The following is a 23,229-nucleotide window of genomic DNA, read 5'->3' as shown; positions in this document are numbered from 1 at the left end:
GATTTGATCTTACCCTCAACTCCACTCCCCTCCCTGTTTCTCATAACCCTTGGCTCCCCTATGGTCCAAACATCTGTTTGTCTCTGCCTCGAATGCCTTCCATGACTGCACCACCACAGCTCTCTGGGATAGAGAATTCCAACGATTTCTGACCTGCCCACCCCTCCCACCCCCAAGAGAAAAATTCGACCTTTCTCTATGGAAAATGGACAACCCAATATTCTGAACTATATCCCCAGTTCTGGATTCCCTCCTGAAGGGAGATATCCTCTCACCATCTACCACCGTCTCCTTAGAATCTTAAATGTTTCAATAAGATCATTTTTCATTCTTCTGTATTCTAGTGAGCATAGGCCCAAGTTGCTCAAGTCCTGCCCATGAGTCAACCTCCTTAACTCAGGAATCAACCTTAGCCACTTCCAATCCCCATCTAGTTCTACCTACCACCCACCAGTCTCTACCCCCATCCCCCTACGTACTGCTATACAATGGCAATCTTTCTGTTCTCCCTCAATCCTGATTTAGAAGACCTTTTGCCTTCACAGATGCTCTTTGACCTACTGAGTTCTTCCAAAATTTTTTTGTTCCAGATTTCAACATCTGCAGACTCTTTTGTCTTGTGAAACATTGTGATGTAGGACCTTAGTCTTGTAGTCACGTGCAAGGACCACCCTCTCACACACTTCAGTGAACGAGTCAAAGACGACTTGGAGCTCAGCCTTCAAGCACCCACACTGGAGGCATCATCTGCATGTCGCAACTCAACTACTAAGGTTAGCTGACTTTGCTTCTGGAGCACAGCCATAGAGTCATATAGCATGGAACAAGCCCGTCAGCCCAACTCATCCATGCCAACTGTGTTGCCCAGCGAGCTGGTCCCATTTGCCTCAGTTTGGCCCATAGCCTTCTAAACCTCTCCTATCCATGTACTTACTGAGGTGTCTTTTAAATGTTGCTAATGTGCCCACCTCAACCATTATTTCTGGCAGCTCATTCCAAATCTGCACCACTCTTTGTGTGAAGAAGCTGCCCCTGATGTCCATTTTAAATCTCTCTCTCTGATCTTAAACACCTGCCCTCTTCTTTTTAGCACTCCCTCCCTGGGAAAAAGACTATCACCCTGTCTATGCCCCTCATGATCTTATATACCTCCATCAGGTCACCCCTTAATCTCTTACGTTCCAGGGAATAAAGTCCTAGTCTATACCACCTCTCTTGTAACTCAGGCCCTCAAGTCCAGGCAACATCCTGGTAAATCTTTCTGCACTCTTTCTAGGTTAAATACACCTTTCCTATGTCAGGGTGACCAAAACTGTAAGTGTGGCCTCACCGTCTTATATAACTGCAACATAACTTCCCAGTTCCTATACTCAAGTGCCCCTGACTAATGAAGGCCAGTGTGCCAAATGCCTTTTTCACCACCTTATCTACTTGTGATGCTGCTTTGGGTGAACTCTGTTCCATAACACTCCCCAGGGCCCTACCATTCACTGTATATGTCCTACCCTGGTTTGATCTCCCAAAAATGCAATACTTCACATTTATCTGGATTGAAAGCCATTTGCCAATCCACAGCCCACAAACCGAGCTGAGCAAGAATCGCACTGCAATTTTTCATAACATTCTACACTATCTACAACACAACCTGCTTTAGTATCATCCACAAACTTACTAACCATGCCTTGTACATTCACATCCAAATCATTTATGTAAATTAGAAACAACAAAGGTCCCAGCACTGACCCCTGTGGCACACGACTAGACACAGCTCTCCAGTCTGAGAAACAACCCTCGACCTTCACCCTCTGCTTCCTACCACTGAGTCAATTATGAATCCAATCTGCTATTTCCCCCTGGTTCCCATGCGATCTAAACTTCCAGACCAGCCTGTCATGATGGACCTTGTCAAAGGCCTTGCTAAAGTCCACATAGACAACATTGACTGCCTTGCCCTCATCTACCCTCTTGGTTACCTCCTCAAAGAACTCCAAGAGATTTGTCAGACATGACTTCCCACACACAAAGCCGCGATGACTGTCCCGGATCAGACCATGTCTCTCCAAATGTTGGTAGATTCTGTCCCTCAGAATCCCCTCTAGCAATTTACCCACCACTGATGTCAGACTCACCAGCCTGTAGTTTCTTGGCTTGTTTTTGCTACCCTTTTTAAACAGTGGTACCATATCAGCCACTCTCCAGTCCTCCAGAACTTCACCTGTAGCCAGAGATGAAGCAAATATCTCTGCAAGGGCCTCTGCAATTTCTATTTCATTTTCCCACAAAGTCTGAGAATACACCACTTCAGGCCTTGGGGATTTATCCACCTTAATGCACTTTAAGGTCTCCAATACCTCCTCCCTGCTAATTTATATGTGGTACAAAACATCACCACTCATTTCCCTCATTTCCTTAGCTTACATCATTTTCCTCCACAGTAGAAATCTCCCTCATTTCCTTTGATTCCACAGATGGCCATCTGTCAGGGGACCTAATCTCTCCCCAGCCGCCCTTTAACTCTTAATATACCTATAGAATCTCTTGGGGTTTTGCCTCACCTTGCCTGCCAGATCCTTCTCATATCCTCTTTTTGCCCTCCAAGTTTCTCTCTTAAGTGCACTCCTACACTTCTTGTAGTCATCAAGAGATTCACTAGTTCCCAATTGCTTATGTGCAGTGTATGCCTCCTCTTTTTCTTAATCAGAGCCTCAATATCTCTCGTCAGCCAGGGTTCCCAAAACCTGCCAGCCTTGCCCTTCACACTAACAGGAACACACAGCCCCTGAACTCCTGACATCACACTTTTAAAGGCCTCCCACTTGGCAGATGCTCCTTTCCCTGCAAACAATCTCACCCAATCAACCACTGCAAGATCCCACCTAATGGCTCCAAAAGTTGCTCTGCCCCAGTTCAGGACCTTAACCTGTGAACCAGCCATATCTTTTCCCATAACTATTTGAAAACTGATAGAATTATAGTCACTGGACCCAAAGTGTTCACTGACAGACACTTCTGCCACTTGCCCTGCCTCATTCCCCTGGAGGAGGCCCAGTTTTGCACCCTCTTTAGTAGGTCCCTCTATATATATCGATAAAGGAAACTTTCTTGGACACATTTCACAATTTCCACTCTGTCCAAGCCTTCTACAGTCAATATTAGGGAAGTTAAAATCTCCCACTGATACTACCCTATTACGTTTATATATAACTGCAATCTCTCTACATATCTGGTCCTCCAATTCCTGCTGACTATAATACAATCCATTCAGAGTGACCATCTCTTTCTCGTTCTACCACATGGCCTCACTGGATGACCCCCCCCCCCCCCTCAAGAACCACTGTTATGTCCTCTTTCATCAAGAAGGCAACTCCCCCTCCTCTCTTAACTGCACCTCTGTCATATCTGTAGCACCTATATCCTGGAACATTGAGCTGCCAGTCCTGCTCTTTCATCACCCATGTTTCTGTTCTGGCTACGATATCCCAGTCCCAAGAGCCAATCCACACCGAGTTCATCCAGGTTACCTATCAAACCTCTTACATTGAAATAAATGCATTTTAAACCAATGGTCTTTCCTCTCCCTTTACTGTGTTCCCGTCTGTCCTTGTGACTAAGCTTGCTCTCATTGGCTACAGTATTATGTCACTCTACTGATCAGGGCCCCACCCACTGTAGTTTAAGTAGCTTTCCACTGGTTCTGTAGATTAGCTCTACAATTGCAGTAAGTTTGGGAATTGGAGGTATGATGCAATATTGCAGTGAGAAAGCTCGATGAAAGTATTGGGGCAACAAAACAGCATAGTTTGACTCCAGTCTTCACGGAGATTGGCTGCAACTTGGTCAGGATCATGGCTTGTATGTCCTAATGCAGCAGATACAAGATAAGAGATGATTTTCTCTGGGCAGCCAAATTTTAAGTGTTCCACAGTTCCTCTGGCTGAGAGGGTCAAAGTGTATAGCAAGGGTGAAAAAGGCCATGTATAGGGGATGATTCTGTCAAATTTCTATTAGTCACTAATGGATCATCCTTTTTATAGCATCTTTATTTCTCAACAGAAAGATCCTAGTTGATAATTACAGAAGTCTCTTGCCATCTTACCTTTTATTTTCCCAGTCCACTTCAGTCAATTCAAATTTCCTACCTTTTGTTACTGCCCTTAAGTTTCAAACCCAAGTTTCCTCATTCTTAAACAAAAAATGACATTCTATTGTGTTATGGTCACTTTCCCCATAGAATGATAGAATCTTCAATTAACTCCATCCTTGGTTGTGCTACAAGTTGTTCTAAATGTCCAGACTACTTTTACCATTACAATTTGAACTAAAATTGCCCTTGAAAGCAGTACAGTATCATTTTTGCATGCCTCCTTTATTTCTTGCTTTATACACTATACCCATTAGTAATTTCTTCCCACTTACCTCTGCCCAGTCAGATTCTACATCTTAATCCTCCAACTAAGATCAGTTGCCACAGTTTTACTCATCTCATTGTTAATTAGTTTCACAGCACAACTTTGCAAACATTTGACAAAGTTTATGGCAGTGCGGGTTTATGAGGAGGATATCTGAAGGTTTTAGGAGGAGATAGGTGAAGCAGAGGGGACATAATGTGGAATATATAAATTCACCCACTTTTACAGCAAAATAGAAAAGCTGAGAAACAAAGGACTGTAGATGCTGCAATCTAGATTAAAAAAACACGATGATGCTGGAGGAACTCAGCAGGCCAGGCAGCATCTGTGGAGAAAAGCAGGAGGTCAACGTTTCGGGTCAGGACCCTTCTTCAGGACTGATGATAGGAAAAGGGGAAGCCCCAATGTATTGGAGGGAAAAGCAGAGCAGTGATAGGTGGACAAAAGAGGAGTGGGCACAAGGTGGTGATAGGCAGATGCAGGTAAGAGATAGTGATAGGCAGGTGCAGGGGAGGAAGGGAGAGCAGATGCACTGGGGGGTAGGTTAAAGTTAAGGAGAGAAAGGAAAACAAAGGGTAGAAAAAAAGATACAGGCGAGGAAAGGGAAGAAGCATGGTGGGGTGTTGTGAGGGGAAGGGGGTGGGGGGTTACTTAAAGTGGGAGAATTCAAGGTTCATGCCGTCAGGCTGCAAGGTTCCAAGATGGAAAATGAGGTGCTGTTCCTCCAGTTTACACTGGAATTCTCCTGACAGTGGAGGAGGTCAAGGACTGACATGTCAGTGATAGCGTGGGAGGGGGAGTTGAAGTGACCGGCGACAGGGAGATGCAGATCGCAGTTACGGACAGAACACAGGTGTTCTGTGAAACGGTCACCAAGTCTCTGTTTGGTCTCACCAACATAGAGAAGGCCACAGTTTTACTCATCTCATTTTTAATTAGTTTCACAGCACAGTTTTGCAAACATTTGACAAAGCTTACTGCAGTGTGAGTTTATGGGGAGGATATCTAAAGGTTTCAGGAGGAGATAGGAGAAGCAGAGGAAAAACTTAGTATTTTTCAAATGAGCGATTTAAAGTTGGTGTTCAGAAAGGCTGGGTATCATTAAGTGATTTGTATACAATGTAGTTTGGTAATGAGGAATACCTTTATTTCAAGAGCAGTTTATTATAAAAGCACAGCACACAAAAAAAAAACAGGAAAAGGCCACCTGGCCCCTCAAACCTGCCTTACCTTTCAATATGATCATGGCTGATTTGCCCTAGGCTTCAATTCTTGCTTTTAGAAATTCTGGATATCAACAGACTCTCGGGAAACAGCACTAGTGCAGGAAAGTAGAGCATAGTGCAGAGGTAAAAGATCATAATGGTCAGTGGAGCAGGTGTGAGAGACCAAAGAGCATGCATATTCATTTACTAATTAGTACAATATTTTACACAGGTTTGAATACATGACAGTAAGAAACAGTAACAGAGCCAGGCACATTAAATCAGCAACATCACCCGCAATTTTGAGTTTTGATTCTTGCGTAGTCCAATCACACAGAGCATTAGTGAATCTATGCCTGGAACATTTTGTACAAGTCTGGTCTCCTGCTTTAATCTGAGAGTTATACAGCACAGAAATGGGCCTTTTCGGACCACCTCATCTGTGCCAATCATGATGCCCAGCTATGCTAATCCCATTAGGCACATATCCCTCCATACCTTCCTATTCAATTACCTGACCAAAGTCCTATCAAATGTTGTAACTGTATCTGCCTCCATCTCGTCTGGCGACTTGTTTCAGATAACCAGCACCTTAAAAACTCACCCCTCAGAGATCTCCTTTAAATGTCTTGTTATCACCCTAACCCTGCGTCCTCTACTTCTAGACTCCCCTACCCTGGGACAAAGATTCAGACTATCCATGACACTCATAATTTTATAAACCTCCAAGGCCACCATACCTCCAGCCTCCCACATTCCAGAAAGAAAAAACCCAGAGGATGAGGTGGCACTGGAGAGGGTACAGAGTTGATTCACAAAGATGTTGCCTGGGACGTAGTGTTTTAGTTATGAAACTGGAGAATCAAGGTCTGTTCTACCTGGAGGGGAGGAAGTTGAGATAATTATGAGGGGTATTGATAGGGTAGACTGCAGGAATCTTTTCCCCACATCAGGAAGTGAATAAAACTAGAAGACAGATTTAGGGCAAGGGTGAAGAGATTTAAAGAGAATATAAAAGGGACCTTTTATTCACTCAGACAGAGGCGAGTGGCTGAAACATGCTACTGGAGACAGTGGTGGAAGCAGAGTCACTGACACCATTTAAGAGGTGTCTAGATGAGCACTTGAATTGTCTAAGCATAGAAGGTTGCAATCCAAGTGCTCGAAGATGAGATTAACATAGATGGGTGCCCAGTGGTCAGTGTGGAGACCATGGGTTGAATGGCCTGTTTCCATGCTGTATGACTATGAATTCTGTTTATACTAAAATATCTGTGAAAGCACAGTTGATCACTATATTTAAAGACAGATTTTTAAAAAAATACTTCACAAATGCAGTTTTGAAAACTTGGCAATAAGTTACACTTTTTCCAGAGCCAGGCACAATGTTCAACGATACACTGCTGAGTACATTATCGGAAAGCCAATTCAATGCAGTGCAACGTTTACAGGGTTTCCTTCTTGAATATCTGGAGCTCATATTAATTTGCTGATTCCTGTGTATGCATTAGAGGGAGCAACAGCAGACCCTGGGAAAGCAAGTTGATTGTTGCTGACACAAGCCTCTGGACATCCTCGTCTTACTTCAGATGTGGAAGATTTCCTTAAAATTGGTCAGCGTGAACTGCTGCACCGTGTTTCCCACCAGACAGTCAGATCTGTTAACACTCTCTGAAGCAACATCATCTGCCTATTGTGTTGCCAGCATTCAGCTCTTCCCCTTCCCAGCTCAGAGCCACTTGCCTGGTAATGGGGCCTCCTCAGGGCCAGCCCTTCAGTCAAACACTTAATCGGCACTTGTCCAAAACAGAAAAATATAACCGGAGACACAACATTCAGTTGGTTATATCTGCATAAGTCACTCAGAGTCTAAATGTTTGTTTGACTCTGTTTGAGTTATTTCTCAGCTGGTCTGTGACAACAAGCTTTCTCCTGTGGCACATGCTCACTGGCCAAGGCATGAAGCTACAGCTGAAAGATGGATGAAATGCAGGGTTAGAGGGGAGAGATTTTCATGATCTCCTGCGACCCCCAGGGACTGAAGAAGGGATAGATCTTCTCAGTAAAATTTGCTTGAAAGGTGTAGATGTGAGCCATGGCTTCAGCATCGTAGAAGCTGACATTTCCTGTGTCACGATCCAGGTAAATACCGATGGTCAGAGCAGTTGCCTTCCCCTCGAGCGGTGTAGGAAACTCATCGTTGGCCTCATAAGATTGGCCGCGCTTGCCGATGGTCCAGATCCCATTACTTGGGCTCAGGGTGACCCAGTCATTCCTGGGGATGGATCCGTAGGCCACTCCCAGGTCCCAGTCCGGCTTGTTACCCACCCACACCTCCCAGTATTGTCTCCCACTCTGGTAGCCCTCGGTTGCCATCACAAACAGCCTGGCGGTGAAGCGCTTGGAATTGTCCTTGGCCTCTTTCCAGTCCTCGCTGAACGAGACCGTCAGACAGTCCTTCGAGACAGACAGGTAGGGATTGGCAGTATCCTGGTCAAAGGTCACCGACACTGAGGGACAAGAAGCAGACTGAAGGTCAAGCTTTTGGCACAACCCTGGGACCCGGGTCGTCCATGGTCACCAATGCAAGAGGCAAGTACTTCCAGCAATCCAAGCACACTGGCTCACCTCCAACTGAAACGGTCCAGTCCAGGCCATAACAGTTCACCCTCCTCCGATGGCAATCCCCCCACCACCCCGGCTCCTCCCACCGATGGCACATCCTTCCCCCCCCCCCCAATGGTTATGAGTTAAGAGGGCCCAAGGTTGGGGCAACTCGGGCATTCGTAAAGTGACCCTCACCTGAAGCATCGATGACTCTCTCCGCAGCTGAAAACATAAACAAACAGAGTTAACCAATCACCTCAGCCAAGGGCACCAAGCCCTACCCTAAGCGTTCTTCCATCAGGCCAAGGACTAATGTTCGGTGGGAGATGGGACACAACTGACAGACAGCTGGTCTTGATGTGGGAGACGGTTCACTGTCCACCGCAGTGGATGGTGGCAGTGCTGGGGAGCTCAAGCTTCCTGCAGGGGTGGACAGAGGGGGCAGGGGCATTTCCTTTAGCTTCTGGCTCCCTAGTGTCAGAAAGACTCCCCAGTTGGTATGTGGAATCACCAACACGATCACAATGGAATCATTGCTAGAACTCAGCCCCTCAAGGATACCCATTTGTGCCAGAGCACTGCCACTCCAGCCCACTCTGCGGGTGGAGGACTTGCCCCTGGTTCACACCCACCTGAGACAGGACCAATAGGAGAGGTGATGGCCCACACTGTCCCCTCACCCCAAACTGGAGACTCCCTCTAAACCCACCTCGACCCAGGGGTGCTTGGCATTACACACTCCATTAATGAGAGGGGAGTAAAGTTCTGCACTTTTAATTTGTGCAAAGTGCACAGCAAGATCCCACAAACCACAGAGTGATGGTGACCAGATAGCAGTTTTGGAAATCAAGGATGAACATCAGATCAAGACCCCAAGGAGAAATCCCCTGCATGTTTTTAGAACAGTCACCACTGGATATACTGTATCCATCTGAGATGGGGCTTGAACTTAGCAGCATCACTGACAGAGCATTGGTACTGCAGGGGAAGGCTAGTCTGCAGCTTTGTGCTCAACTCCCAAGAGCGAGGATCAAAGTGGGACCCAGAGTGATCAATGGCCCAAAGCGAGGGCAATTCCAGGCCAGCAGTGCAGCAGCTTTGCAATATCTGACACCCTACCTGCTGTGGATAGCTTCTTCTCCAGAGCTGCAATAAAGATGAGATTTCTGTTAATGGGACCCTGCATTATGGTTCTGTCCAAGCAGAAATGAACCAATAGTTTCACATTCATTCCACTTGTGACATTGTCTGATTCCACCCCACGTTAATCCCATATACAACACTCCAGCACTCTCACCTTGGAGTACTTGTAGATATGAGAGATGGGAGGGAGAAAGACAGAGAGAGTGCAAGGTGGTGGGAAGAGAAAGGGGGCCTCACAGTTTCAGCAACATGGGTCCAATCCCAACTTTGGGTGCTGTTTCTCCCAGTGACTGTGGGTTTCCCCTGGGTGCTCCGATTTCCTCCCATATCCCAAGGTAGGATAATTGACCACTGTGAATTACTCCTTTGTGTAGAAGGTGAAGGTGATAGGAATATGAGAGAGAATATGTTACAGAAACATAAGGGGGCGGGGAGTGGATGGGTTGAACAGCCTGCTCCTGTAACTTGACCAAGATTTGATTTAAAAGAAAGATTTGAGCAAGAAAACAATGCAAGATTGTGACCATTAAATGGCAGGCAGCTGGGGAATGACTCTACAACTCGGGGGCACAGATTTCAGACAAAGGGGGATGTGAGGAATACCTACTTGTGTGTTTTTTCCCTGCATTGTCTAGAGCTGTAGGGATGGATTGTAGAGAATTGTTGAACAGTCAGGCAGAAGGGAACTGGATGGGCTTGGAATAGAGACTCATTCACCAGGCTTTGGGGAAAGCACAGGGATGGGACTAAGGGGTTGGTGTGGTAGGATCTGGTGTAAAGCTGAATGGACTCTGTTTGTGCCGTAGGAACATGTGGCTGTAGGGACAGATGGGGACGATCTGGGAAACAACAAAGAGGAAGCAACAAAAAATATATGGGGAAATGGAAGAGGCAGAACAGAGCAAGGTAGAGATATAAAGTACATAAAAAGCTGATCCTGGACAGCTGATTTTATTCCACTAGTGAAACATCTTCCCTCAAAGCCACTCACAGTCCTGCAGACTTTCCACATTGCCCCGCTCAAGCCTCTCCTGAAGAAAGGGGCGTCAGGACTCAGCATACCCTCTCGGTTCTGCTCTCATCCTGGTGAATCCTCAGTGTAAACTGGATTCAATATACCACAGGTCCCCACTTTGAATACATTTAACACATTTTCCTTGCTTTCCAAATCCATCCCTCTGGGGGATAAAAGCAGCTTTGGTTATTTTCACATTTTATGGCCTTGTTATCTGGTGTTGCTGTTTCCAATGAACTTTGTGTTTGTCCTCCCGTCCTCCTACCCATGTCATTTCCAGTCTGTTTTCCTGCTGCAACAATGCTCTGCCTCACTTTGGCTTTTCACCAATGACCCACCCATTCAGAGTTCATCCAGTCTTCCTGGATCCCATCACAGTGCCCTCAGTAATAACCACACTCCCCAGTCAGGTTCAGCCACAAATTCCAAAACTCTGCTCTCAGTTCCTGAGAAGAAATCAGGAGCAAACACAGGCACAGACACAGGAAGAAAATTAAATCAACTCACAACACTGGCCAAGAGCAACTTACCAAAATTAGACCTGGCACTTTCTGGAATGAAACAAAAGGATAATAAATTATTTCGTAATAGTGGAGAAGAAATGTTCACAATCCTGTGTAGAACTTAACAGAAAGTTAGGTTTTCATTATCAATTATTTGGTCTTACATCTGACCAGCTTGGAACCACGTTTCCTGGGCAGTGTCCCAGGCTGGCAGCATCTGTGCTTTACACCATTTTCTCCAACTCCCTCACCCCCCACCTCTGAACCTGACCACAGCTCCCACAATGGGCATTCACTCCTCTAGAAAGTGAAACCTCCTCCATCTCCTGCTCCACTTCAGCCATCAGAAGGATCCATTGAGAGGCTGCTTTGTGCTTCTCTCCATATGAGACCTCAGCCAATCAGATATGTCAGGAGATGGAGGATAGGGTGTAGGGTCCCTCGGACTGGCCTTGTCCCCCAGCTGATAGCCAGTTACAGGAGGGTAGTCACACCCTGCTCCAGCCATCGTGGCTGCTGACTGGTTCTAGTGGACTCTGCTCTGACCACATGGATACTGTCAGTGACCCATGGAACACTGGGGGCAACCCGGCAAAAGGAAAACATCTCCCCAGATGATGTGGATATGTGTCTGATCGAGCCTGTTTCATCAAGAGAACTCACCAGCAAGGGTTTCCAATTTAGCTGCAATTAAAAGAGAAAGATGTCAAAATGAGCATCATAACAAGCGGAGATCTCAGCCTTGTCCCCCGAGCTTACATGGAGCCTTCTGTTAGGAAGCTGAACCATCAGCAACCTTTCCAACCTGATACTCCCCACAAGAGGACTCCACAACGTTAATCCTAGCCACTCGTGTCCTGGATCGCAACTCCAGTTTCTAAAGTTTAGTCCCAGGACCTGGCCCTTGCAGGAAAGGCCAACATTTATTGTCCATCCTAACCGCCCATGGGAAGGCGGTAGTGAGCTGCCTTCTTGAACTGCTGCAGTTCTTCTGGTGAAGGTGCTCCTGCAGTGCAGCTGGGGAGGGAGTTCCAGGGTGATGAAGGAACAGCAATGTATTTCCAAGCTAGGATGTGTGTGACTTGGAAGGGAAGCTGCAGGCAGTGGTGCTTCCCTGTGGTAGGGGCCATGGGCTTGGAAGAACAATGTAAGTACCCACTGGCAAATCCCTTTGTCTCATCAGTGGGCAGTGGGCGATGGGCAGGGTTTGGTCCCATGTCTCAAAAAGAAGCAGTGAGTGCTTTCAAGGTAACACTGATGATGAAAGCACACTAGAGGGTAACCTGGAACGATGTCCCACTTTCTCCCTGGAGTAAAGCTGAACCTTGGTGAGGACTGCACTGTGTTAGGAGTCCCCGTATTTTACAATCTGGATAATCCACAAAATCATACAAGACCAAATTTATTTGACCACATTCTCAGGACGATCACTCTTGACATGAGATGTGATGCAGGAAGAATTTAAGCCTCTTACCTATTTCATTCCCTAAGGACTCATGTTCTGCAATGAATAGAAAAGTAGTGTCAAAAACAAGCCCTTCTCAATAACAGGTTGCATTTGTTGTACAGTGCATTACAAAGCAAAACAAGGTACTTCAATCAAAATCAGATGCTTGCACAGGGGATATTGCAGAGCACGTTTGAAACTAATGTAGGTCTCAAGGAGAGGGAGGAAGGGAAGGGTTCCAAAGCTTGGACCCCAGGTAGCTGAGGATGTGGAGGCCAATGTTGGAATAATTAATAATTACTTTTGGGAATGAACCAGAATTGGAGGCATCAGAGATCTAGGAGGCTGGGGGTGGGGGGGGGGGGTGAGATCAGAGAAATGGTGGGCAGGGAGAGACAAAAAATTTTAAGTATCAAAGTACTCTTTAACAAGAAGCCAGTGCAGGTTAGTGAGCACAAGGCTTAGTGTGTGTTCGGAAACACAAAGATTAATCAGGACACTGAGGACAACTCTCCCATCCTTCGACAGTGCTTTAGTTCACCAGAAACAAGGACAAACCTCTGATGAAAGTCTCGTCCAAAAGAGACTCTGAGATGAAAGCGAAGGAAAAATATTACTTACCAGCTAACGTGGGACGTCTATACAACTCTGGAAGAGAACAGACACATTTGTAGCCACATAGCACTTCTCATTAAACGCACACACGCATGGACATGATGCTGCAATGCAGGCTTGTTACTTGCCTGTTCACGAGTCTACTGGGGTCAAACAAAGCCCTCCCCCAGAATACCCAAACTTCAAATCCATCGTTACCGATTGCATTCGCGATTCCTCCCTGAGCTGTTGTCTAATCAGACTCCTTCCCACCACCCCTCCCATGTCCCCCACAATCAGGTGCCCCCCCCTCCCAGAATCCACAACCTGTGACAATTTGAAGCAGGGCAATTGTCATCCATATTAACTCTCAAAATGGCAACCTGTCAAACGGTGACAAAGGAGTGATCAGCACAGGATCGTACCACTCGCATCCGTCCTCTTCTTGTAGTAAAGCCATCCGGCAGCAGCAAGTATTCCAAACAGAAGGACAAGGAACACCATGAATACGATGAAGAATTTTGAAGTCCGAGGGAAGAATTCATCTAGGGACAGATGTGGGAAGAGCTCCAATTATAAAATTGACCTACCCGCTCAGTATGTCTGTAAACCCAGCCCACATCCTGTGCCTGCATTCACGTAGCCCCTGCCACATTGAAGTATGTCCACAAGTCCATATCCTTTCGATTTGTGCATGCTGTCTCCACCCCATGGGTTGAACCCACATCGCAGCGGTTTCTGTGTATCAAGCCCACATCTCATTGCATTGGACAGGCTGACCCATGTTCACTGAACCCACGTCCCATTGGCTTATGTGCATCAAGCCTATTTCCCATTGCCTTGCACAGGCCGAACCCATGTTCACTAAATCTGCCTCCCATTTTGCTTCTGCACACAACCTCACACCCCGTTGACTTGCACAGGCTGAGCCCAAGTTCAATGAACCTGCATCCATGCCAGTCCATGCCAGGTGCACCTGCATTCACCCAACTCGCATACTACTGGTTTTCATGCACACAGCCCACATTCTCTGAACACACACTCTGTTTAAGCACACCAAGCTTGCACTTACCAAGCCGGTGCCCCTTTGAATTGCATCCACCGAGCCCACTTTCCCCAAGCCTACTGCACGTGCCAAAGCCATCTCTGTTGGCCTGTACAGGCCATGGCAGCATTCACCAAGTGCCTGCACTCACGATTCCCACCCTGTTCTTTCCGGCTCCGCGAGCTGCACTCACCGAGACCACACCCCCTGGTCTGCACACACAGCGCCCATGCCCCATTGGGTTTGCACCTGGTCTCTGACTGACCTGGGATCTGCAGCTTGGACTCCTGTATTTTCAGTGTGGGGGCCTCCACCCTGCACCTGATGTCAGCTGGGCCACTCATCACTTCCATGGAGCTGGAGATGCGGTAGAAGCCGTCTGTGTCCTTGGTGGTCTGGGCCTGGGACTCAGGAGACAGGTTCTGGTCACCGCTGCTGGTCCAATGTAGGCTGGGAAGGGGGTACCAGCCCGATGAGTTGCACTGGATCCTGATTCCATTCCCTTGGTAACCTTCCAATCGGATGGCAGGCCGGAGACCCAGACCTGTGGTTGGATGAGTTGTCAGTTGGGGAAACAACACCATGGAGATTCCATCACATCACCACCCTCCAGGCCTAACAGTGATTGGGTGAGATAGGTGCAAAGGGGCCAGGGGATTGGCTTGGCTACAGGAAGAAACACCTGCTGACCCTGCAATCATACCACACCACAATGGGACATCCCAACAAGGAGATGCTGGGACACAATGCGCACTGTGGCCCCGCCAGTTGCTCCAACACCTACCGTGGGACCCAAACTTGGTGCAGAGATTCAAGACCACTCCTAGGTGGCACTGACGGAGCTGGGCACAGCCAGGAGGGGCAAGACTGAGAGTGAGGTGTACAACCAGGGCACTGGGGCTGAAGGGGGGAGGAGGTAGCCCACAAGGGCAGTGCGTATCTGGGAAGCCAGGACTGACACTAACTGGGTGCGGCCAAGGCTGAGAGAACAGCGCCCTGTGGGATGAACAGCACTGAGATCCCTGCACAGGTAGAGATGCTCGTCAAGTCCATTCTCTTGGGTGATCATCAATTTGACAAGAGAGATTCTCCCCTTTGTCCCAAGCCCAACATTTATCCATCAACCAACATCGTCATCATTGCTCTTTTTGGGAAACTGCTGTACACAAAGTGGACACCAGATTTCATGCACCAGAACAGAGTCTCCATTTCACCAACAGCAGTGTTGAAAACCGCAATGGAGAAACAAGGCTGGTTTGAGTGGCAGAGGGAGGGAGGTGGGAGACCGCTGTGATGCCACCTCCTGCCCACGCCGACGGCAATTGGTAGGCCTTGGTGCTGTGTGGTGGGGGATGGAGGAGAAGGGGGTAACTAGTGAACGGAGATAAGGTATTCTGGCAACTCACTGGCAACCTTCAGCGGGACAAGAACCTGCTCAGGGGTCCTCTGGTATTCCACCATACACAGATAATCTCCTTCGTCCGCCAGCCGCACTCCGCTCAGCCGGAGGGAGATGTTGCCCTTGCTGAAGTCATTCTTGAAGAGCTCAGTGCGGCCCTTGTACGCATCATCCTGTTCCTCCACCACATCCTTGCTGTTGCGATACAAGTGGACGATGATATTCACCTTGGAGTCGCTGCGCATCCAACGAATCTCCATATCGCGTGGCATGTTCTCTGGGATCAGCTGGCATTCTAAGATGGCCACTCCGTGAACCCTGGCCACAATCGCTTGTGCAGGCCCCGTAACCTTGAATTGTTCTGGGGAGGGAGAGAACAGAAACACAAGCGTTAGCCCACTGACACTTAAATAATGATTCACAAAGGGTGCGGATGTAGATAGAGCAAGTAATTAGTAAAGCTAACAGAATGTAGTTTAATGTGAGGGGAATACAAAAGTAGGGAGGTTGTGCCTCAGTGGTACAGGACATAACTGAAACCACATCCAAACCATTGTGCACAGTACTGGTCTCCTTCCATTAAGGAGGGATGTTAATGTGTTGGGAACAGTGTAAAATAGGTTTACCAGACATACTTGGAATGGATGGATTGTCTTCCGAGGGAAGTTCGGACAGACTCAGCTTGAATCTACTGGACTTTAGAACGGCAATAGAGGATTTGATTGAAACATGCAAGATGTACAGAGGGATCTTGGGTCCAAATCCACAGTCCCTGAAAGTGGCTGCACAGGTTGATGGGTGGTTAAAAAAAAAGGCATATGGCATGCTTGCCTTTATCAGTTGAGGCACTGAGTTCAAGAGTCAGGAAGTTATGTTGCAGCTTTATAAAACTCTGCTGAGGCTGCATCTGGAGTATTGTATTTAATTTTGGTGGTGTCATTATAGGAAGGATGTGGAGGCTTTGGAGGGTGCAGAAGAGGTTTACCAGAATGCTGCCTGGATTAGAGGGCAAGGAGAGGTTGGACAAACAAGGGGTGTTTTCTCTGAAGCAGCAGAGGCTGAGAGGAGATCTGATAGAAGTTTACAAAATTATGACAGGCTTAGATGGGGTAGACAGCCAGCATCTTTTCCCCAGAGTCAAAATGTCTAATACTAGAGGCCATGAATTTAAGGCGAGAGGGGGAAGAAGTTAAAAGGAGATGTGCGGGGCAAGTTTTTTTTTGTTATGCAGAGTGGTGGGTGCCTGGAATGCGCTGCCAGGGGTGGTGGTGAAGGCAAATACAATAGAGGCATTTAAGAGGCTCTTAGATAGGCATGTGAATATGTAGAGAATGGAGGAATATGGACCACGTGCAGGCAGAAGAGATTAGTTTAATTAGGAATTACTAGCTTAATTAGTTTGGCACAACACTGTGCCTGTACTATTCTATGTTCTGTGCAGCGGGGTCGTGATAAAGTGCATGTGGAGAGATGTTCTCAGTAAAGGGAGGCTCTAGAACCAGGAGTCACTGCTCAAAAATAAGGGTTCACTGTCTAAGACGAAGCCAAATTATTTTGCTCAGGGGGTTGTCAGTCTTTGGAACTCCTCCTCGAAGGGCAGTGAAAACAGAATCATTGAATATTTCTAGGACAGAGGTGGATAGATTTGTGATAAGCAAGGGGGTAAGAAGTTACTGCAGGTCAGCGAGAATGCAGAGACGAGGTTACTGCCAGATCAGCCGTGATGTCACAGAGCGGTGGAGCAGGCTGCAGGGGCCAAGTGGCCTCCTTCTAATCAGTATGTCTGCGCATTTCAGAAGGTCAGGACGTCCCAACACCCCACCAGTGAATGCAGCACTTCTTTTCCCCAAACCTGTCTGATCCAGTGGTGGGGGGGGGGGGGGGGGGGGGGGGCGGGTGAACACAGTAGCGAATTTACAGCCCTCCCAAATCTCCTAATACCGTCATCGCCTGCGTGGCTTGGTGTCAAGCTGTCTGAAGATGCTTCTGTGAATGCAGTGGAGAAGTCCCTTCAGATGGCTCACCATAGTAGAGATACAATAGATCCATTTGGCTTAGCAGGTCAAAGGTTTAAGTCCCAATGAAGACATTAAAGCACAAATATGTAGGCAGGTGCTCGAGTGTATTAGTGAGGGAGGGATGCAGCTACTAACAGACCACATTGCCATTATTTGGGTGGAGCAGGTGAGCTCCCCCAATTTCTTGCAGGTTAATATTTATCCCTCAACCAAAAGCAGTGAAACAGATCACCTGGCCAGCATCACTTTGTTATCTGTGGGAAGTTGCTGTGTATAAACTGGCTCCCGTCTTTCCTGCATTATAACAGTGACCACAAAACTACTTGGCCACGATGTGCTCTGGAATGTGCTGTGGTTAAATGTGCCGGCGAAATGACACCCAGCGGGTGACTAACCAGGAGTTGGTTCTGAGACCCTCCCAGCCAGGGTGTGAGACCAGCAGATGTGGTGACGCTCAGAGAGGACTCCAGATGTTGCAGCAAAAGGCATCACTCACCAGCCCAGGCAAAGTGGATCCCATGGAAGAGGATCAGGATCAGAGTCCATGACGTCACCCTTTCCATGTGGGGCCTGGAAGAAGAATGTTTTTGTTAGAGAGCAAAATTCAGCTTATCAAAGTGTATCAGAGGGCTGGGAGGGAGTCTGGAGACCCTGGCAATAGAGGGAATCTCTCCTCAGATTCCCTTTGGGAGCTCCCCTGACCCTTGGGTCAGTTGCCATCTCAAATCCTCATTTTCCAACCTTCCCTGACCGGTAACAGAAGCCCAGATGCCACCGTTAGATGTGGGAGATACACCAGCAGCAATAACTTCCGACCTTCACAGACCTTCGGAACACTTTTGCACTCTGACCCCTGCCATCCTTACCTCTTCAGTGACAAAGAGTGCCAGAAAAAAAACCCAAACCAACTTGAAAGAAGGTGCAGAGCTGGGGTATAAAGTTTAACTGACAACTGCATGGCCCTCACTGGACGGCATCCAATGGGAGGAGAGCACGGTACCAACTTGGTGGGACTGCAGGCACCTCACACTCACACACACACACACACACACACACACACACACACACACACACAAAAACCAGATTTAAAGGGCATCTCACAGGTAACTCTTCAAATCAGAGTTAAATCGATGGGGCTCTGTGACAAACAGCATAAAAGGAGGAGCAGGAGTCGGCCAATCGTGGCTGATCTGATGACGGTAATAAACCCCTTGCCCGCTCTCACCCCGTACCCTTGGCTCTCTTGTACCTCAAATGTCTGTCTGTCTCCAGCTCGACTACATTCAATGACTGTCGCTGGCTGCCCCCTGCCCTGGATCCTCTCTCAGCGGTAACTCCCATCTCCCGCACAAGGACCCCTCCCCACCACCCTGCTGGCACTTCCCCCACCTTCCCTGGGGTGACCCGCCACACCCCCGCTCCCCCCACCCCCCACCCTACCTCAGCACCTCTGCCACCGTCCCAGGGCACCTACCCCCACCCCACTCCCCGGGGCACCTACCCCACCTCCGCACTTGTCGGGACACCCACCCCCACCCCCCTCCCTGGGACACCCACCCCCACCCCCCCCACAGCCACCCTCACCGGGGCTTCCAACTCTGCCACCCTCACCAGGGCACCCACCTACACTACCCCTGCCACTCTCCCTGGAGCACCAGAACCCACCCCCCCCCCCCACCCCGCACTTCCACCAACCTCCCTGGGGCACCCATCCCTCCCCAGGGCATCACCACTCCCTTGCACCTCCCCCACCCTCCCCAGGGCACCCACTCCCACCCCTCTCCGTGGCACCCATACCCCCTTCTCCACACCTCCCCCACCTTCCCAGAGATACCCACTCTCCCCCACCCCTCCTCACCTCCCCCACCCTCCCTGAAGCACCCAATCCCCACCCCCCAACCTCCCCAGGACACCCCGCCCACCCACGCTGCAGCTCAGACTGTTGAGTCCTGTAAGAATTTTGTAAGTTTAAAAGCTCTCCTTTCATTCTTCTCAACTCTAGGGAATAAAGGCCGAGTCTTCTCAACTTCTCATTATGGCAAAACCCCCATCCTGGAAGCAGTCCACTGATTCCTCACTGCACTCCCTCTATGGCACATACACATGTTAAGATAAGGACATAAAAACTGAACAATACTCCATGTATGGTCTCACCAAAGCCATGTATAATTGTGATAAAACATCTTTACTCCTGTGTTCAAATCCTCATGTTAAAGACCGACATAACACTTTCATTAACATCAACACCATGCGTTACCTCACCATTTAAAACACACTTTACTTTTCTATTTTGTGAATAACGGTTCATTTTCTACATTATATTTCACCGACCATGTTCTTGCCTTTTCATTCAGCTTGCTACAACTCCTTGAAGTTTCATTACCCCTCTCCCTATTGTTAGCAAAACTGGAATTATAACATTGGTCTCGCCAGCCAAATTGTAGACTTTGATTGTAAACAGACCAAGTGGCCTTGGCACCGATCCCTGCAGTAACCCACTAGTCATAGCCTGCCAGTCTGAGAAGACTCCATTTATTCTCACTCATTCCTCTCTGTCCGATAACCAATCCATGTCCACGTGCTCTGATCTTGTTGACCAATCTCACATGTGGGATTTCATCATGAAAATTTTATCCTGAAAATCCAAATACACCATTAACTGGTTCCTTTCATAAATCCACGATAACCCTGCTAAATCTTAATAGCCTTTTCAAGGTGTTCTGTTATTGCATCCTTAGTTATAGGTTCCAGCATTTTCACTAACAGGTTGATTGCACCCCCCTCCCCCCCATTTTTCTCTCTCCATCCTTTCTTAAATCATGGGATTATATTTGTTCCAATCCACAGGAACAATTCAAAATTTTGGATGAGGTCCACAGTGCCTTTTTTTAAACTCAGGAATACAGATCAACAGGTCATTGGAATAGTCCGAGAGTTATACAGCAGGGAAATAACTCATCCCCATGACAACCAAGATGTCTATCCCAGCTAATTCCATTTGCCTGTGTTTGGCCCATATTCTTCTAAACCTCTTCCATTCATGTCTCTGTCTAAATGCCTTTTGAACATTGTGACTGTACCCACCTCTACAGCTTCATCTGGCAGCTCGTTCTACATACCCATCACCCTCTGTGTGAAAAATTTCCTCTCGGGTCCCTTTTAAATCTTCAACCTCTCATCTTAAATCGATGTCCTCTACTTTTATACTCCACTACTCTGGGGGGGGACCACTCACCTTATCTCCAGCCCTCCTTAAGCTCCCAGTGATGCCAGCATTCTCACGAATCTTTTCTACACCCTTTGCAGCTGAATGACCCCTCCCTATAACTGGGCGGCCAGAATTGCTTTTGGTCTCGCCAACTCCACCGGTACCGTTAATAAAAAAAACAATACTTGAAGAGTCTGATTTGAAAATGTGAACTTGTTTCTCTCCCCACGGGTGCTGCCCGACCTGTCATGTGTTTCCTGCATTTTCTCTTTCAGGATTTCCAGCAACTACAGCTTTTTGATGTTCATTGTCCAGTACTTTTCCCACTAACATAGTTTCCTTCGGTTTCTCATTCTCCCTAAACCCTCGGTTCTTTAGTATTTCTGGCAGGCGTGTTTGTGCCTCCTTGTGCGAGGACAGACACAGAGCAGCTGTTTGGTTCCTCTGTTTAGTTCGAGGCAATTGACCGGTGTTATTCAGGCAGCTCCCGGGATGGGGCAGCCCAGGGGCCACACCCAGGCCCAGAAATTCTCACTAGGCCCGTGATCGCCAACCGCACCCTCGAACCCCGTCCGTGGGCAGACACCAGCCCGAATCCCGACACGATGTTCCGACCGAGGTAACCACTCGTCGTTGATACATCACCTGCTGGCGAGCCGCAGCCTCTCGCCGATAACCCGTCTGCTTTGACTTACTTCACTTTCCGAAGGCGCAGCGGGCCTGGAGAAAACGGAGCGGCCGCCCGAGTCTCTTTACTTTCACTTTGCGAGGGCGCCGTCGATCGGGACCGTGAAGGGCGGAGAGCGGCTTCCGCCGAGCTCAGTGTCGCCCCGCTCCGATCTCCTCGCCGCCCGCTGTCTTCTTTATTTAAACCTCTCCTGCTGGTCCCCGTCTCTGTCCCGACCCAGAGGCGGCCGCTTTCGCCCTGTCCCTGTCCCAGTCCCAGTCCCAGTCCCAGAGCCAGAGCCGCTCCTCACGGCCAAAGTCCACAGGCCGACCTCGGAACCAACTTGTTTCTTCCGGCGCCAAGCGCAGCAGCCTCGTTATTTCAGGAAATTGTATCACCAGAGTGGCCGGAAAACACGCGTGAAACCGAGGGTAGGGCGGCGGAACTGAGGGTGGGATTGGAGAAGAGGTGGAGGATCAGCCGCAGAAACACTAATTTCAAATGTCTGGGGTTTCTGACCTCGCTTTTACACCATCCATGTGAATTACTTTGTCCCAACGAAGGTGTTTGAATAGTCAGAGATCTCTCAGTTGCAGCGTGCTCCGGTTGTAAATGTTTAAATCAAAGAAACCATCTGTTCTCACTCAAAATATTGAAGTAAACAATGCAACTGTAGCCATTGATAACCATTCAATTGCCTGCTGTTACCTCTGATCTTTACTGTATTAAAGCTGGATGCACTTTGTGTTTGGGGAGATTCTACTGAGCGTCTCCCCGGGGAAAGCTTTCCACCAGGTCCACCAGTTTTCTTGTGCTGAATAAGGACCTTTTACACCCACAGCCCCAGTCTCCATGTGACTCATTGATAGTCACATTTAAATTAGAAGAACCTCTTTCCTTTGTCCGTGGGGGTGGTGACCCAGGCACACAGTTTTATGGCAAGTGGTGGAAGGGCAAAGAAAAAAACCAAACTCAATAGTCGTGGGAGTGTCCGAAGCCTGAAGGGGAACAGAGGGGTGGAAGCAGAAACCCTCCCCGGGTTTAGGAATACCAGATGAGCCCCTGAACAGCCGCGGGCTACCCCCAGAACACGACGCAAGAAGATGTATTTCACTCTGCGTTTCGATGTACATGTGACTAATAAAGATACCTAAACAAATCTTCTGGACTAGGGACCGAGAACTAGGAGTGGGGGTGACCTAAAGTCCATGAGGTGCGTTTGTCGGCTCTTGGACTGTACTCACTGGAGTACAGAAGAATGAGAGGGGCCCTCATAGCGACATTTAAAATATTGATAGGAAAGGACAGAGTAAATGTGGCTAGGCTGTTTCCCTTGGTGGGTGAGTCCAGGACCAGAGGGCACAATCTTAGAATTAGAGAGTACAGTTTCAAAACAGGGATGAGGAGAAATTTCTTTAGCCAGAGGGTGGTGAATTTGTGGAACTCCTTGCCACGTACAGCAGTGGAGGCCAGATCAGTGGGGGCATTCAAGGAGGAGATGGATAGATATCTAAATAGTCAGGATATCAAGGGATATGGGGATAAGATCGGAAATTGGGATTAGGTTTTTCTTCCCCCATTCCCCATTTCTATTTCCCTTGGAGCAGACTCAATGGGCCGAATGGCCTGCTTCTGCTCCCTTGTCTTGTGATCTTCATCTGGATCGCACTGTGCTGAACATTCCTGTGGATTCTGTGACTCTTAAATGACCAGCTGAGGCGCCATTCAACTCCTGAGTGACCTCAGCCATTTTACTTCCTGGGTCACAGGCTCCAATAGTTATTTCTATAGCACCTTTCTCATCCCTTCAGGAAGTCCAGACTTCATTGTCAGTGGTGTGAGGAACATGCCAATGAATTTTTACACAGTAAGATCATCTAAAAAGCAACATGATATTTACCATAAAATCTGTTACTGAGTTAATCTGGGAACAAAACAGTATTGAGTGCACTGAGATCTCCCCTGCCTA

At 48.0% G+C, this 23,229-nt stretch overlaps 1 protein-coding gene across 2 annotated transcripts; it reads right to left on the bottom strand.

Annotated features, from left to right (window-relative positions):
• Positions 1–5,553: 5,553 nt before the first annotated feature.
• LOC127585925 (butyrophilin subfamily 3 member A3-like) lies at positions 5,554–21,676 on the bottom strand. Of its 2 annotated transcripts, none has more exons than XM_052043677.1 (12): positions 21,239–21,676; positions 17,882–17,955; positions 15,375–15,728; positions 14,234–14,512; positions 13,349–13,468; positions 12,951–12,977; positions 12,357–12,383; positions 11,546–11,566; positions 10,910–10,930; positions 9,341–9,367; positions 8,417–8,443; positions 5,554–8,124 (listed from the first exon to the last, which is right to left on the bottom strand). In XM_052043677.1, the coding sequence occupies exons 2-12, from the start codon at positions 17,946–17,948 to the stop codon at positions 7,610–7,612; spliced, it is 1,485 nt and encodes a 494-aa protein (XP_051899637.1). In that variant the 5' UTR covers positions 17,949–17,955; positions 21,239–21,676; the 3' UTR covers positions 5,554–7,609. The 2 variants fall into 2 exon arrangements, with proteins under 2 accessions (XP_051899637.1, XP_051899636.1); XM_052043676.1 differs by having other exon boundaries at positions 21,289–21,675.
• Between the last annotated feature and the right edge of the window lie 1,553 nt (positions 21,677–23,229).

This window comes from Pristis pectinata, chromosome 34, assembly GCF_009764475.1.
Source record: "Pristis pectinata isolate sPriPec2 chromosome 34, sPriPec2.1.pri, whole genome shotgun sequence".
NCBI lineage: Eukaryota > Metazoa > Chordata > Chondrichthyes > Rhinopristiformes > Pristidae > Pristis > Pristis pectinata.
This window is presented reverse-complemented; position numbering and strand designations above follow the sequence as displayed.

What these genes read in the sequence shown, in the direction of transcription:
- LOC127585925 (XM_052043677.1), bottom strand. Translation starts at nt 17,948, where the DNA reads ATGGAAAGGGTGACGTCATGGACTCTGATCCTGATCCTCTTCCATGGG. An exon ending in GAAGAGGACGGATGCGAGTG is followed by an intron (nt 12,978 to 13,348) that starts GTACGATCCTGT and finishes GTTCTCTTCCAG; the next exon opens with AGTTGTATAGACGTCCCACG. An exon ending in TAAATTGGAAACCCTTGCTG is followed by an intron (nt 10,931 to 11,545) that starts GTGAGTTCTCTT and finishes GTTTCATTCCAG; the next exon opens with AAAGTGCCAGGTCTAATTTT.